The sequence below is a fragment of the Ochotona curzoniae genome, unplaced genomic scaffold, assembly GCF_017591425.1.
Source record: "Ochotona curzoniae isolate NIBS_2020 unplaced genomic scaffold, NIBS_Ocur_1.0 contig_4070, whole genome shotgun sequence".
Lineage (NCBI taxonomy): Eukaryota > Metazoa > Chordata > Mammalia > Lagomorpha > Ochotonidae > Ochotona > Ochotona curzoniae.
The window spans coordinates 2,341-19,695 of record NW_024466110.1 but is presented as its reverse complement, the minus strand read 5'-3'; the positions used below and the strand labels follow the sequence as shown (position 1 = coordinate 19,695).

The following is a 17,355-nucleotide window of genomic DNA, read 5'->3' as shown; positions in this document are numbered from 1 at the left end:
AGTTGAGGCATTCAGTGAGTGAAGAGTGTGAAATATGCCAGCTACTTCCCTGGCCTCAGACTTCTCATTCTTGAATCTGTTTCTCATGTTCCTCTTGGTTGTTAAATTCTAAGCTTAGCTTTCAGAGAAATACAGTTTTATCCTATTTCATTGGCAGCAAGAAATGGAAATCTGTTTCCTGGTCTGTCAGTGTGGAGGTCATTCTCCTTTTGCTAAATATCAAATTAATGTGATGTGGAATCATAGAATTTATGCAACACCTTGTTTCCTCCAGTCCTTTCTTCCATTAACTTTAACTCTCCTTCACCAGGTTTCCAGGCTGTCAAGGACCCCAGCTCTTCTTGTACGTTGAACAGAACTGTGGGGGAATCTGTGCAGCTGACACCGAACTCCTCACCAGACCCTAATATCCGAGAGATTGAGTGGTCTTGGGAGCCCCCATCTCAGAGAAGGCAGATTCTGGTGTCCTGGAAACTTGATGGCCCTGGTCCTGATTGGTATGACATTAAAGACCTCAAGAACAGATTCAACTTGACGAAGCTGGCTTTCCTGATGATCAAGAACCTCACTGTGGAAATGAGTGGGCTGTACACAGCAGAAGTCAAATTCAAGTCAGGACAATCTCAAGTGGAGGCCTTTCGACTCTGTGTATATGGTAAGATGTGGGTCCTTGTCCAACCCAGCATCCCAACAACCACCTTTCTAAAATTAGTTAATCTAAACTGATTTCCTTTAATGTCATGGAGTTTATCTAAATAAATGTATATAAGTGTGGGCTTTCTTTGATGTTGAAAAAAGGAGAAACTACAGACAATAAAAAGGCACATTTATAGTTATTAACTAAATAAAACTAACCTAACATCCGGTAAATAAGCCCAATATGTTTTTTTTCCATCTCTTTTGATGCACTAAAAATAAAACCTAAGTTTAAAGATACTTTTAGCAAAAGTTAGCTAAAGTTTCTTAAATTGCATAATTAAGAATCCAAGAAAAGGGAGAAGCAAAGCCACCCAAAAGGATAAAAGATTTTTCATTCATATAATGTTATATTAATTATTATGAACAGAAAAATACAAATATTATTTGGTTGTTTCAAAAACTGACGTAAAAATTCTTATTAGAGAAATGTGGGCAAAAAGAGAACCTCAAAATTGGGCATTGAAAAGATGAAAGAAAAATATTGAGAAGGAATTTGACTGTTGGAACTGGTCATTAGGTGAAATGGGCTTAGATGAATTAATCTGCAGTCATGTTGAAGTGTTCTCAGGACAAAACTATCTCTTAGATCGAAGATGAAGGTGCAGAGGGTGACTCAGTGGATGAGGGTGACTGGTGGTTTTTCGGGGAATACCCATCTCCTACCTCTCCCCTGCACAACCCACAAATCCTCATGTAGTGGAAGTTGGGGAAGAGTGAGGGATTCCAATATAGGAGGTAGGAACACCTGTAACAAGAGCCTGGACTGACTGGATTGAGTGTCTGAGTTGAGGCATTCAGTGAGTGAAGAGTGTGAAATATGCCAGCTACTTCCCTGGCCTCAGACTTCTCATTCTTGAATCTGTTTCTCATGTTCCTCTTGGTTGTTAAATTCTAAGCTTAGCTTTCAGAGAAATACAGTTTTATCCTATTTCATTGGCAGCAAGAAATGGAAATCTGTTTCCTGGTCTGTCAGTGTGGAGGTCATTCTCCTTTTGCTAAATATCAAATTAATGTGATGTGGAATCATAGAATTTATGCAACACCTTGTTTCCTCCAGTCCTTTCTTCCATTAACTTTAACTCTCCTTCACCAGGTTTCCAGGCTGTCAAGGACCCCAGCTCTTCTTGTACGTTGAACAGAACTGTGGGGGAATCTGTGCAGCTGACACTGAACTCCTCACCAGACCCTAATATCCGAGAGATTGAGTGGTCTTGGGAGCCCCCATCTCAGAGAAGGCAGATTCTGGTGTCCTGGAAACTTGATGGCCCTGGTCCTGATTGGTATGACATTAAAGACCTCAAGAACAGATTCAACTTGACGAAGCTGGCTTTCCTGATGATCAAGAACCTCACTGTGGAAATGAGTGGGCTGTACACAGCAGAAGTCAAATTCAAGTCAGGATAATCTCAAGTGGAGGCCTTTCGACTCTGTGTATATGGTAAGATGTGGGTCCTTGTCCAACCCAGCATCCCAACAACCACCTTTCTAAAATTAGTTAATCTAAACTGATTTCCTTTAATGTCATGGAGTTTATCTAAATAAATGTATATAAGTGTGGGCTTTCTTTGATGTTGAAAAAAGGAGAAACTACAGACAATAAAAAGGCACATTTATAGTTATTAACTAAATAAAACTAACCTAACATCCGGTAAATAAGCCCAATATGTTTTTTTTCCATCTCTTTTGATGCACTAAAAATAAAACCTAAGTTTAAAGATACTTTTAGCAAAAGTTAGCTAAAGTTTCTTAAATTGCATAATTAAGAATCCAAGAAAAGGGAGAAGCAAAGCCACCCAAAAGGATAAAAGATTTTTCATTCATATAATGTTATATTATTAAAAAACAGAAAAAAACCAAATATTATTATTTGGTTACTTCAAAAACTGACATAAGAATTCTTATTACAGAAATGTGGGCAAAAAGAGAACCTCAAAATTGGACATTGAAAAGATAAAGGAAAAACACTGAGGAGTTTGACTGTTGGAACTGGTCATTAGGTGAAATGGGCTTAGATGAATTGATCTGCAGTCCTGTTGGAGAGTTCTTAGGACAAAACTATCTCTTAGATCTAAGTTGTAGGTGCAGAGGGTGACTCAGTGGATGAGGGTGACTGGTGGATTTTCGGGGAATACCCATCTCCTACCTCTCCCCTGCGCAACCCACAAATCCTCATGTAGTGGAAGTTGGGGAAGAGTGAGGGATTCCAATATAGGAGGTAGGAACACCTGTAACAAGAGCCTGGACTGACTGGATTGAGTGTCTGAGTTGAGGCATTCAGTGAGTGAAGAGTGTGAAATATGCCAGCTACTTCCCTGGCCTCAGACTTCTCATTCTTGAATCTGTTTCTCATGTTCCTCTTGGTTGTTAAATTCTAAGCTTAGCTTTCAGAGAAATACAGTTTTATCCTATTTCATTGGCAGCAAGAAATGGAAATCTGTTTCCTGGTCTGTCAGTGTGGAGGTCATTCTCCTTTTGCTAAATATCAAATTAATGTGATGTGGAATCATAGAATTTATGCAACACCTTGTTTCCTCCAGTCCTTTCTTCCATTAACTTTAACTCTCCTTCACCAGGTTTCCAGGCTGTCAAGGACCCCAGCTCTTCTTGTACGTTGAACAGAACTGTGGGGGAATCTGTGCAGCTGACACTGAACTCCTCACCAGACCCTAATATCCGAGAGATTGAGTGGTCTTGGGAGCCCCCATCTCAGAGAAGGCAGATTCTGGTGTCCTGGAAACTTGATGGCCCTGGTCCTGATTGGTATGACATTAAAGACCTCAAGAACAGATTCAACTTGACGAAGCTGGCTTTCCTGATGATCAAGAACCTCACTGTGGAAATGAGTGGGCTGTACACAGCAGAAGTCAAATTCAAGTCAGGACAATCTCAAGTGGAGGCCTTTCGACTCTGTGTATATGGTAAGATGTGGGTCCTTGTCCAACCCAGCATCCCAACAACCACCTTTCTAAAATTAGTTAATCTAAACTGATTTCCTTTAATGTCATGGAGTTTATCTAAATAAATGTATATAAGTGTGGGCTTTCTTTGATGTTGAAAAAAGGAGAAACTACAGACAATAAAAAGGCACATTTATAGTTATTAACTAAATAAAACTAACCTAACATCCGGTAAATAAGCCCAATATGTTTTTTTTCCATCTCTTTTGATGCACTAAAAATAAAACCTAAGTTTAAAGATACTTTTAGCAAAAGTTAGCTAAAGTTTCTTAAATTGCATAATTAAGAATCCAAGAAAAGGGAGAAGCAAAGCCACCCAAAAGGATAAAAGATTTTTCATTCATATAATGTTATATTAATTATTATGAACAGAAAAATACAAATATTATTTGGTTGTTTCAAAAACTGACGTAAAAATTCTTATTAGAGAAATGTGGGCAAAAAGAGAACCTCAAAATTGGGCATTGAAAAGATGAAAGAAAAATATTGAGAAGGAATTTGACTGTTGGAACTGGTCATTAGGTGAAATGGGCTTAGATGAATTAATCTGCAGTCATGTTGAAGTGTTCTCAGGACAAAACTATCTCTTAGATCGAAGATGAAGGTGCAGAGGGTGACTCAGTGGATGAGGGTGACTGGTGGTTTTTCGGGGAATACCCATCTCCTACCTCTCCCCTGCACAACCCACAAATCCTCATGTAGTGGAAGTTGGGGAAGAGTGAGGGATTCCAATATAGGAGGTAGGAACACCTGTAACAAGAGCCTGGACTGACTGGATTGAGTGTCTGAGTTGAGCTACTCAGTGAGTGAGGAGTGTTAAATATGCCAGCTGGCTTCCTGGCCTCCAACTTTTCATTCTTGAATCTGTTTCTCTTGTTCCTCTTGGTTGTTAAGTTCTAAGCTTAGCTTTCAGAGGAATATAGTTTTATCCTGTTTCATTGGCAGCAAGAAATGGAAATCTGCTCAAATGAAATAACAGAGACAGTTTATATCATCAAGATAACACAGAGCTCATAGGCACTATGATCAGCAAGCATCTCCTCTGACTCTAGCTTGTGGGGTGAGGAAGGTAATGAGTATTCTCTCCTCTCTGGTGGGACCAGATGGTCTCTAATTCTGTTTCCTTTTCCCTCTTTCATCAGCTTTGCTCTCCTGGGCTTCTCCATGCAGTCCACTGGCAGCTATGCATCCCACCCAAGCAGAGGACAAAGGGGCTTTCTTGGCCCTCTTCACACAGGGGCAATTCTAGTACTCTTAGGCTGAGGCCCATGCTGATTTGTATTGGTCATTGGTCAGGGAAAAGCCAGTTATCACAGGCAAGACACAGGCTTTTTACTCTCTGCTGTAAGCAAAGCCAGAGTGCTGTGATTAATAATCATATATAAAAAAGATCAGGTTGTAGCAGAAGAGAAATTCCCAGGACAAAAACCAGAAGTGCTACTAGCTGTATTCCCTTCATTACCATTTTTCCCTGATAAAGCACCAATATCCAAATGGAATCTTCCAACCACACTTGCTTTCTCCTTGTTGCTGAGCTTTGCTTCATTAATGTGGTATATTATGCTTACAGATTGTGTATGTTAAATTAGGTTTATATTTATTAATATATACCAGTTGATTATGGATTATGACCTTTTCAATGTGCTGTTGAATTCAGTGTGCTGGTGCTTTGTTGAGGAGATTTCTACTTATCTTTTCTGGTATTAGTGGCCTGTTGTTTTATTTTCTTGAAAAATGAACCTTCTAAAAGGAATGTGTAGAAGTTCTGCCTCTTAAATTTTTTGGAACAATTTTTGCAGGATTATTTGATTGAATTCAGTAGTGAAGCCACTTGGCCGTAAGTTTTTCTTTAACAGGGTTTTCTTGATTGATCACTCAATCTGTTACTCATTGTTGATTTGTCCTGATTCTCTGATTATTCATAATTCAACCCTGATAGTACATTCCTAGAAATTTGTTTCTTCTTACCAATTTGTTGGAATATAAATAACTATTTGTGATAGCCTTTTATGCCCTTTCACATTTCTGTGATATCAACTATGTCTTCACTCTAACTTCTGATCTGTTCTGAGTCTCTCATAACCCCACCCCCTTTTTATGGGGTTACTCTGCAAAAGATTGCAAATGTTATCTTAAAAAAAAAACCTCACAAAATTCTTAGCTTCCTAAATGTTTCTGCTATTCTTTAATTTCCTTTATTTTATTCTGATCTTTATTTTTTTCCCCATTGGCTTTTGGTTCAGTTTGTTCTTTTGATTCTTTTGATGTATAAAATTAAATTTATTCAATTTAGACTATTAAAATATATAACGAAGGCTCTAGTTATTTTCAAATTCACTTTAGGAACCTCTTTTACTACGTCTCACAGAAAGAGAGAGTTTTCATTTGCTGGTTACCTGCCAAGGCTAGGCATGGTCTAAATTTGGAGTCTGGAGCTAAGTGTGAGTCTCACACGTGGGTGCTAGGCCCCAGTGACTTTCTCCATTCTCCACTGCTTTCCAGGACATTAGCAGCTAGCTGGATCAGAGCTGGAACACCTGAGACATGAACTGGTACCCAGGTGGGATGCTGACATTGCAGGTGATAGCTTAACCTGTTATGCCATATTGGGCCCTGTCCTCATTTATATAATGAGTTTTATATTTTCAAATGTTTTCATGTCATCAGTTATTTCTCTTTCATTTCTACTGGTAAAATTCTCTTTAGCATTTCCTGTAATGAAGGTCTAATGGTGCTGAAATTCACATCTTTTGTTTGGGAAAATTCCTTATTATGTTTTATTTCTGAAGCACAGGCTTTTGGGTATGATATTCTTGCTGGGCAGTTTTGTTTATTTTCAGAATTTTGAATATATAATTCCATTTTCTCTTGATTTCTGCTGGGGAATATGACAGTAGCTTTATGGAGATCATATTTATGCAACAAGATGCTTTTCTTTTGCTGCTTCCAAAATTCTATTCTTTTTGCTTCTTTTTTTTCTTTATTTTTGACTATCTTTGCATAGTTGATTAGGGCACCAAGTGTCAAGTGCTACAGGAAAGTGTGCAAGGCTATTGCTTCCACATTATTTCTTTTTTTTTTCTGTATATGGGGTAAAAAGAGAGATAAAGCGAGAAGCCCCTCCCAGTTTGCCACTCATCGCGGGTCCCCAATGTGGGGCATGCTTCGAAGGTTCTGCTCAAGTGGTTTTGATAATTCAACAGTTACTAATTACTGCTAATCTCACCATTCCAAGTACAATGAAATTTTTTTACTCCTGAGAATTTCATTATAATATGCTCAGAGAAGATCTTTATTTAATCTATTTGGGGTTCTTTGATGTTTATAGAAGCTGTATATTCATTTTCCTCTTCATATTTGGGAAATTTTCTGTCATTGTATCTTTCAATAAACTCTTTCTTATTAATTTATTTGAAAGAATAAAAGAGAGATGTGGAAAAGTAAGAAAAGGAAATAAAGAAAGAGCATGAACAATCTTCTGTCCTATGGGTCTTTCCTCTAAAGGCTCCAGTGATTGGGCAGGACTGGAGCATGATTCCTGGTACAGACACCGCTACTTACATCCCAACACCAGTAACTTCGGATGCTTGTCCTGTCTCAGTACTGTCTGGATATGACTATTGCCATGATATTACTGTCACTGGCCTAGAACTTGAAGTCTTTCTTTTCATGTAACTGGTTTGAATTTGAAAGTGCAGGGTAGGTACATCTGGTTGGAGGGATCTATGTCATGTATTACCCCAGGTATAAAGAAAGCTGGCGAACTGTCTATCTGGAGTTTTTAGTTTTTGAGTTACAAGGTAGGGAATTCTGTTAATAAGGTAGAAGAGTCTCCTCTTTGAGGAAAGGAAACCCTAGGGCCAGGGGACAGATATGCAGTCTGTGCCTCTTTCTTGTTTTATGGCATGCACTTCTAATTCACCTTGTCCTGTTTATTCATTTTTTTCAGCATTCTTCCTGAGGAGGAAACTCCAGGAGAGCAGAAACCTTGTTTGTTTGGTACATTATGGCACAGCACCTTCAGGAGTACCTTCTCTTTAAATATTGCTTTAATTAAATTAGGCTGAGAGGGCTGGTATTGTGGCATAGCAAGTAAAGCTGCCATTTACAATATGGTATCCCATATGGGTGCCAGTTTGAATCCTGATTGCTTCACTTCAGAACCAGTTCCTTGTAACGCACCTGGGAAGGCAGTGGAAGATGGCTCAGGTGCTTGGACTCCTGCACTCACATGGAATCTGGAAGAAGTTCTTAGCTTCTGATTTCAGAACTGACCTGGCTCTGGCCGTTTTGATCATTTGCAGGGTGAGCCACTGGATGAAATTAAATAAATTAATCTTCAAAAAATTAGATTGTACAAAAGAAGAATTTTCAAGTATCACGTGGCTGATTTGACAATTGGAAGATTATTAATAATAAAATTAAGAGCAATTTCAGAGTCACAATGGACCAGAAGTCACACCATAGTGAAGTGAGGAAAATTGGTGGCAGTGGGGTGGACAGAAATTACTGCCTTCAGTGTATTCAAACAGATGGAAGATTTGAATCACTATCATCTTTTTTGAAAAATTAAGTATTCTTGGTTATTTCTCTAAGTGGCTATAACAGCTGTGGCTGGCCTAGGCTGAAGTCAAAGAGCCAAGAGCTTCACCTGGTTTATCAGGCACAAGCACTTGGGCCATCATCCAATGCTTTCCCAGGTGTATTACTAAGGACCTGAGGACCTGATCAGAAGCAGAGCAGCTGGGACTTGAACCAGTGCCCATATGGGTGCTGGGATTGCGGGTGGCTCCTTTATTGGCTATACCACAATGGTGGCTCCTATTTATCACCTTTAACAATTTCAGTTTTTCTGGCTGGAATTAAACAAGGATTGTGTTGGACACAAGCACCAAAAGAAAGAAAGCAGAAGACAAAGAGGGTGACAGACATAAACTTTAATCAAAGCTGTTGAGTCTGGGCCAGAACAATGCTTACTAAGTTACCTGTGCAGCTTGTTTCCTGGTCTGTCAATGTGGAGGTCATTCTCCTTTTGCTAAATATTGAATCAATGTGGTGTGGAAGCATAGAAGAGATGCAACACCTTGTTTCCTTTACCACTCTTCCTTCTCTAACTTTAGTTCTTCCTTCACCAGGTTTCCAGGCTGTCAAAGACCCCAGCTCTTCTTGTACATTGAACAGAACTGTGGGGGGATCTGTGCAGCTGACACTGAACTCCTCACCAGACCCTAATATCCGAGAGATTGAGTGGTTTTGGGATCGCCCATCTCAGGGAAGGCAGGTTCTTGTGTCCTGGAGTCCTGATGCCCCTGATGGTGATTGGTATGACATTAAAGACCTCAAGAAGAGATTCAACCTGACAAAGCTGGCTTTCCTGATGATCATGAATCTCACCATGGAAATGAGTGGGTTGTACACAGCAGAAGTCAAATTCAAGTCAGGACGATCTCAAGTGGAGGCCTTTCAACTCTGTGTATATGGTAAGATGTGGGTGCTTGCCCAATCCAGCATCCCAACAACCTCCTTTCTAAAACAAGTTAGCCCAACTTGATTTCCTTTAGTGACATGAAACTTGCCTAAATAAATGTATGTATGCGTGGGCTTTTTGTGATGTTGAAAAAGGAGAAAACTACAGACAATAAAAAGGCACATTTATAGTTATTAACTAAATAAAATTAGCCTGACATTAGGTAATAAACTCAGTGTGGGTTTTTTATTTGTATCTTTTGTGATGCTTTAAAAATAAAATCTAATTTTAAAAATAGATTTATTTATTTTTATTGGAAAGTCAGATATACAGAGAGACAGGAGGAGAGACAGAGGAGATTTTCCATCTGATGATTCATTCCCTAAATGGCTGAGTCAATCAGAAGCCAGGAGCCTTTTCTGGTTCTCTCATGCAGATGCAGGGTCCCAAGGTTTTGGGCAGTTCTTGACTGCTTTCCCAGGTCATAAGTAGGGAGCTTCATGGTAAGCTGGGTAGCTGGGATTAGAACCTACGCCCATATGGGATCTCAGTGTGTGCAATGTGAGGACTTCAGCCACTAGGCTACTGAACCCAGACCCTAAGAACTAAAATTTAAAGACACTTTTAGCAAAAGTTAGCTAAAGTTTCTTAAATTATATAAGTAAAAATCCAAGAAAATGGAAATTCAGAGCTACCCAAAAGGATAATTATTCAATCATAAAATGTTACATTAATTATTAGAAACACAAATATATAAATATTATTTGGTTGTCTCAAAAACTGACATAAAGAATTCTTATTAAAGAAAAGTGGGCAAAAAGAGAATGACAAAATTGAACATTGAAAAAGATGAAAGAAAAACACAAAACAGGAGTTTACCGTTGGAACTGGTCCTTAGGTGAAATGGATTTAAACAAATTGACCTGCAGTCCAGTTGGAGTGTTCTCAGGACAAAACTCTGTTTTAGATCCAAGTTGAAGATGCAGAGGGTGATCCAGGCTGTGTCCTGGCTCTCCCAGGCCAATGAGCCAACTGCTTTATCCTGCAGGAAGCAGGGAGCCTGGGTAGACCTAGAGGTGGAGGAAATGGGAGAGGAGTTGGAAGATACCCAGCTTCCCAGAGCATTCTTCGTCTGGCTCTACCTACCCTCAGTCACCTTGCAGGAATGTTTTAGTGGCTTTCTAATGGACTCTACTCTTTCTCTTTTCAAATCATTCTTCCTACTCATACCATTTGATTCCTGGGTGTTTTCTACATGTGCCATTCTCTAAATTTGTGATCCTTGCTCTTATGTACCTGCTCCTGCCTGTCCTTTCTCCTCTTTGATGTGTGCTGGTGGATTTTCAAGGAATACACATCTACCATATCTCCCCTGCACAACCCACAATTCCTCCTGTGGTGAAAGTGGGAGGGATGAGGAGATCCAACATGGGTGGTGGGAAAACCTGTAACAAAAGGCTAGACTGACTGGATTCATTTAAGACGTCAGTCAATGAAAGGTGTGAAATATGCCAGCTAATTTCCTGGGCTCCAACTTTTCATTCTTTGCCCTCTTTCTCTTATTCTTCTTGGTTGTTAAATTCTAAGTGTAGCTTTCAGAGTAATACAGTTTTATCCCATTTCATTGGCAGCATCAGCTCAAATGACTAAGAGAGACAGTTTATATCATCAGGATAACACAGAGCTCAGAGGCACTAAGATCAGCAAGTATCTCTGGCCCTCTGGCTTGTGGGGATGAGGGAGACAATGAGTATTCTTTCCTCTCCCTGGTGGGACTAGATGGTCTCTAATTTTGTCTCTCTCCCGTCCTTTCATCAGCTTTGCTTCCCTGGGCTTCTCCATGCAGCTATGCATCCCACCCAAGCAGAGAGCAATGAGGCTTTCTTGATCCTCTCCATACAGGACCAATTCTAATACTCTTAGGCCATGATGACTTGTATTGATTAGTCATCAAGGGAGTAACTAGTTCTCACTGGCAAGACCCAAGCTTTCTACTCTCCTGTAACCAGGACTAGAGTGCTGTGATTGACAATCATACATAAAAAACACAAGGTTGGAGCAGAAAAGAAATTGCCAGAAAAAAAAAAAAAACAGAAGTGCTACTAACTGGCTTCCCTACATTCTCTTTTGTTCTCTGATAATGCAGCAGTACCCCTATGAGATCTTCCAACTGCACTTGCTTACTCCACATTGCACAGAGAATTAATGGCTGCACTTGGCCCTGGAGGCCCTCTGCCACTTGCTGCCAACTTCCTCCTCATTTCCACAGATCTGAACCTCATGGTGTCACTCCCTTGCCTCTTCGCTTTCAGAACGGAATGTTCTAAATAACGCCTGAGCTTTCTGCCCTTAGAATGAACCTTTGTGCTTTGAAATGTCAAGGTTCTTTTAACATGTTCTTTTCTGGATCTTAATGTTGTCTGCCTTACACTGGAGCCAGACATGTGGGATGCTCTTCTCTTGAGAACAAAATCTGCCCTCTTCTTTCCTTGGCATCCACAAAGCCTCTTAAACTGCTCCAGTGGGTATTCAGAAAATACTTCTCTGGCCTAACACTGTTAAGCAATATTTAAGGGAGTCCTATAAAAGTATACTGGATCTTTCTAGGCTTTTTTTTTATTACTAAAACCTGATTGATATTCTTTGACTCACTGAGAAGAATATCTAACAAAAATTCATCTGAACTAGTTGCTGAATGAAAGCTTTAATGCATGATCTGTCAAAACACACTTCCATGATTCATAGCACTTTGTACTTAGATTTGTATTTAAATTATTACAGTTTTTTAAAGTGAATCCTCTAAAGAAGCTACTGAAAAATATCATTTTCTTCAGTGAGCCTTGTAAAGGTTCCAAGAATTATTTTTAATAATTGTCTTATATTGATGATTAGCAAATTATGGCTACAGCCCAACATCTGTTTTTTAAATAAGGTTTCACTGGAATACAGCCACATCCATTCACTTCCATATTGCATTTGGTAGCTGTGTACTACAGGGACAAAGTTGTGTCATTGTGACATTATGGCCTCTACAACCTAAAATATTTACCCCATTGCCATTTATGAAGAAGTTGGCCTATCCCTGCCCTGAGGATCCTGTTGACATAGCTGCCCCCTTGCAACCTCTTGGAGTTGTGATGAAAATTAAAGAAGTTAATAGGAAGATCTTGGAGCTGTGCAAAAGCTGTGCTTTTCATTTCTTAATGGAGTAAAGGACATTGACAGATTTCCTAAGTATAACATCTTCAGGTCTCCATAATAAACCTAGCTTGATTGTGATGTATTCAGAGATTATATTGGTTGACAGTTAGTTTAGGGATTTAAAGTTCTCTATTTATCACTGAAATTAGTCCATGCGTTTGCAATTGTGTTTGACTTGTTCTGTTTTTTTTTTTTTTTTGGCATCCTCTTTATCTGATACAAGTATTCAATTTAAATTATACCTTAAGATTGACCTGAGGAGTAATTTACTTTTTTTTTTCTAAACTCTGTAGCAGTGTATGAAACACAAACTTTATAGCCCTTGGCCCTTTGGTGGCACTCAGTCTTCACTTGATCTTAGCCAAAAGGCTAAGATGCAATGCACTCAGTCTTAAAACTTTCTAATTTCTTCCAGGTTTATAGATTTGTTCATGTTGCTGCCTTAACTAAATTTATACTGTTTCATTTACATTTTCAAATGTGTCATATGCATTTCGATAAGGTATTTATGGTGTTTTCTTAACTTCTTTTAATAATGTCTTTTCTAGATTTTAGCTATACCTCACTTCTCATTCCTAATGTCATTTACTGATGACTTTAATATTCCAGTTGTATCTAGCAGTATTTTTACTTGTAATTAGTGCTTTAAAAAGATCAACTTTTGATTTTGTTGATTGAATAGTTACTCTTTTGTTGTTCTCCATGTGTCTGAATAAGGAAAATGCCTGACTATATGAACATAAAACTTGATTTTCAAAGGTTTACATAAAGAGGGGTTTGCTTTACTCGTGTATAAAAAGTCAGGGGAGAGCAATGGCCCAGCTGCTCAGCTTCATCACTGACTCACTCTTTCTGATCTGGCATCCTTGAAAAGGTTATGGTCATGCTTGTTTCCCCACAGCTACAAAATGGCTACTTCTCCAGACGGCATCCACCACCAACATAGCCAAACAGGAGGGCAAGAGGACAAGCCTGTCTTGTATTGTGTTGTATTGAGGTTTTTTCTTTCCACCACTGAACACCTTTCATCCCACCTCACTGTTTCTCTCTTGCTTTGTTGGTCAGAACTGCAACCAAAACAAACACCAGGGACAGAACCAGCTTACCGATGCCATGATAGATGAAGGCAATAGCAGAGCGGGCAGTGGGAGTGAGTGTGCAGTGAGCTCCCTTGTGGGTTGTCCTCCTGGCCATTCTGGTCTGCTTCCAGCTGTTGTAAATCCTTCACTCTGATCTGTGTAGATCTGCCCTCCTGTTTAACAGTGGATTTGGTAACTTATCCTTGTACTTTCAGCATTTTTTGTGCGTTTTTATGTTGTTTTACTTTATTTTGTATAATTTACACATTTCTAAATTGTGTTAATGGTACATGTTGTTAGGTTTGTAGAAATCTCTTTTTATCTTACTTAATCTTTTTAATCTTAATTTTTTGTTCTGGAATAACTATTTCTACACTTGTAATAATTTTCTTGACTCTTTCTAGACATTTTTTTGTATCTTTCCTGTAACTTCAATGCGTATTACTAGGTAGTATGAGTAGCATTGGATTAATTTAAGCTGAGTCTTGGTCTTTAATAGAGGCCTGTGATGCATTCAAATGTCTTTCAATTCTGTTTTACGTACATGAATCCACTACCAACATCTTATTTAACTTTCCCGCATCTAATATTCTCCTTTTCATTGCTTCAAACTTCTCTAGGGTCTTGAAAGTTACACAATTCTTTACTTTCATCCTCTTAATTACTAAACAAATTTTTACTGCAACATTTCAAGCAACTAATTTCTTCTTCTGGGTTTAACAAGAAGTTTAATACATATTTTCCAGTATAATCTCATTCTATCTCATGTTATAATCATTATATATATGTATGTACAGTTTTATAAATATGTATACATAGACATTCATATGCAAAGATGCTTATAAATGTGTGGAAATGGAAACAAAGAACAAATTTGTTTCAGTAAAAAGCACTTGGAAGTTATGCATAAGTTTCATTATATTTATCATGTAATGATTAATACTATATACTTGAATGCAAGTTTAATTGATTTCTCTGATTAGTGCTATACTTTATTTCCTTATTTTTACCTATTTTTTTAATTCAATCTTTACTCCAGTCTTAAAGCTTAGTTTTTCTTTCATCCTTTCTTACCCTAGAGCCTGTTCCACACCCCCAGATTCAGACTCATTTTTCATCCAGCACATCAGACTGGTGCAATATTACTTTCGAGTGTGACACCGGGGGGTACACTGAAGACCTCACTGTGTCTTGGATGAGCAATGATCTGGGGCAGAATGGGACACTGGAGCAAACCTCTCACTCCAAGAATCTGAGCCTGAGCCTGCCCATAGACCGGTGGAATGGCTATCTCACCTGTGTGGTCAGCAATCCTGTAGAACAGAAGAATGCCACCTTAGACCTGAGGGGCATCTGTCCACAGAAGGGTGAGTGTGAAGTACAAGCAAGGGTGAAGAAAATGCTTGGCAGAAAATGCAATGTTGTGGGGAGCGGGGCACAGGGGCAAGGCTGGGAGGACTCAAGAAAGTAATGGGATGTGCATTATAAGGCTGTACACATGGTGTGTCTAAGGGGTTCTGTTCCAGCCTTGTTATAGTCCACAAATATACTTGCATGAAGCTGTGCCTGTGTTTGGAATCTCTGTCATCAAGCAGACATATAAAGCACTTGGGAAGCCCTACCCTTGAGCATCAAAGAGAAATGGAGGCTGGATGAGTCATTAGAACCCAAGCCGAGGAAGGGAAGGCCTGGAAGAGCAAGGATGGACCCCCTCACCCTGATCTTAGGGTGCTCACTGCCCAGTTCAGGTTCTCCCACCCCTGTGCATGGCTTGGCCCATGCATGCCTGGCCCATGTATGCCCATGCAGGTGGATAGGTGCCTGCTGCTTCTACTGCAGGTCTGGCCTGGCCTTTCTCAGGATGATCATCTCCCTTGATAGTGTTCAAACCACACTCGGCTTCCTCTGGTCAGTGTGAGCTATAGTGGCCCTCTGCTAACCACAGTCACCTACTCATGATCACATTTCCCCCAGTCAGTCTAATGTTACCTTGGCCCCCTGGAGGGACTCTCCATGGTGGGTTGGGGGTGTGCTCACTTACAAAGACACTGAGCTCTCAGCCCCTTGTTGTAGCAGTACTTTCCTAGCAAGAAGTGAAGCAAAAAAGGTCTACCAGTCCAGCTTCTTTGTCCTGCTAGTGTCTGGCTGAGCTCTGGTTGCTCTTGTGGGACTCTTGTCTGAGAAGTCTGTTCCTGGTCATGTCCTTACTGAATCCTCCCCCGCCCTCCCCCGCTCCAGGAGTGCTCTGTCTACAAACTTTCCTGAGTGCCTGTTAATGTACTCCGCGGGGAGCACAGTGAAAAGGAAGACAAGTCCCTGTCCTCGAGGAACTTAGAGAACAGGGGCCATTTCACTGGGTGGCCTTCAACAGACTAGTTAAGTGTGTGAACTTTCTATTTAAAAGATAGTTCTATGTTTCAGAACTGAAATCTCATGGACAGAACCATTTAATCCTTTGGCAAGTAATTCGGGGTGCTCTTCTGGTTGCACTGCTGATCCTGTTTGCTGGACTGTATTTTTGGAAGACTCGGTGGGGGAAGAAGAAGGAAACAGGAACAGGTAGGTTGCCCTTACCCTTTCCTGGCCAGTTAGTTACCTTCCTCCTTCCCTCCAGTTTCCTGCACCCGTCTTAGCTGCCAGGTAGTGTCCCCTGTGGAGGAGATGGTGGTTGTGACCATGAACTTGGGGTCCATGACATGGGAAGGATTAGTGTTCTCAGGCTTAGGAGCAACCTTCAGTCTGTGTATGACAGGTGCTGGCTTGCAGGTGGGCCACAGGGTTAATGATGGTGGCATTGACTACGTACAGCCAATGAAGGATGAGATTCAGGAAGACAAAGGCTATGTGAGAGTCGGAAGTGATGGCTAGCTGGGCCTAGGCACAAGCATGTCTTTGTAATATGCATGTGTTGTGCTTCTCAAATCCTGGTCATGCTATTTGTCTCAACTGTTCGTTCTTTCTTTCTTTCTTTCTTTCTTTCTTTCTTTCTTTCTTTCTTTCTTTTTTTTACAATTTCAGTAATATTTTAAAATAAGAAATCTAAAATTGTTCAGTTATGTACCAGATTATTGGGGGGGATTCACCAATGTTGCTGCTCAGTGGATACTGTCTGTGTGCAGGTCCCTCTGGGCCTGTTTTTATCTCAACATCTCTGCTTACTCTTGGTCTTGTGTCCCCAGGGTGGAGGTGAAAAACATCTGGGGTAAAAGAAATTTACCATTACCATCTATAGTTGGATTTCTAACCTAGTTAAGGCTGAAGATCATGTGAATGAAGGAAGCAGAACTGAACTTCTGGGGCACCTGCACTCCAAGCCTGATGCCTGCAGATCCTTCATTTCTGGCTGTTGTCCAGCTTCAGCTGTGCTGTTCTGACTAACCCTGACCTAGTGGCTATAACTCCCCGGGCACATGTGGCCTGTCAAGTCCTCTGTTTACATTCTCAACTGCCTTCAAAAAGAGTCAATCAAGAGACTATTAGAACTCCGAAGAGAGTTTGGCAGGGTATTAGGGTACCTGTTTCAAAAGGAGAAATAAGCCAGTCTCATAAGTCAGTTTCAAAAAGACTGATGCCACATATTCTCTTTGATTTAAGGTAACCTTCATGCAGAGCACAAAACAAATAGCTGTGGAGTTTACAAATATATACATACATTCTCATAGATGAACTCAATAATGGAGACTGAAGAACCAGGATATGAAGAAGTGCTGCAATATACATCTCTACTCCCAAATAAAAGAAGAACTCACAATGCAATTGTTAAATATACCTTGACAATTTGATCTATATTTTCTTCCATTGCCTCTACCTACAATACCATGATGTACTTCAACAGCAGAATGCCGGTATTGTGTCAGTAGCTGAAGGACTATATGATTGTAATAATATGGGGAGAAGTGGTGGGGGAAGAGAATGAGGAGGGAGAAAAGGAAGGTAAAAGGAGGGAGTCCCT

General features: G+C 39.9%; 1 protein-coding gene and 1 long non-coding RNA gene across 2 annotated transcripts; both read left to right on the top strand.

Moving 5' to 3' along the window:
* Window positions 1–3,168: 3,168 nt before the first annotated feature.
* Window positions 3,169–15,734, top strand: LOC121159186. Its single transcript, XM_040984167.1, has 3 exons — window positions 3,169–3,617; window positions 8,792–9,136; window positions 14,483–15,734. Exons 1-3 carry the CDS (start codon window positions 3,515–3,517, stop codon window positions 14,872–14,874), a joined length of 840 nt encoding a protein of 279 aa, XP_040840101.1. The 5' UTR covers window positions 3,169–3,514; the 3' UTR covers window positions 14,875–15,734.
* A 12-nt stretch (window positions 15,735–15,746) lies between these two features.
* Window positions 15,747–16,781, top strand: LOC121159185. Its single transcript, XR_005884317.1, has 2 exons — window positions 15,747–15,962; window positions 16,583–16,781. It is a non-coding gene; the product is annotated as an uncharacterized LOC121159185 (long non-coding RNA).
* The last annotated feature ends 574 nt before the right edge of the window (window positions 16,782–17,355 follow it).

What these genes read in the sequence shown, in the direction of transcription:
- LOC121159186 (XM_040984167.1), top strand. Translation starts at nt 3,515, where the DNA reads ATGATCAAGAACCTCACTGTGGAAATGAGTGGGCTGTACACAGCAGAA. An exon ending in CTTTCGACTCTGTGTATATG is followed by an intron (nt 3,618 to 8,791) that starts GTAAGATGTGGG and finishes TTCCTTCACCAG; the next exon opens with GTTTCCAGGCTGTCAAAGAC. An exon ending in CTTTCAACTCTGTGTATATG is followed by an intron (nt 9,137 to 14,482) that starts GTAAGATGTGGG and finishes TTCTTACCCTAG; the next exon opens with AGCCTGTTCCACACCCCCAG.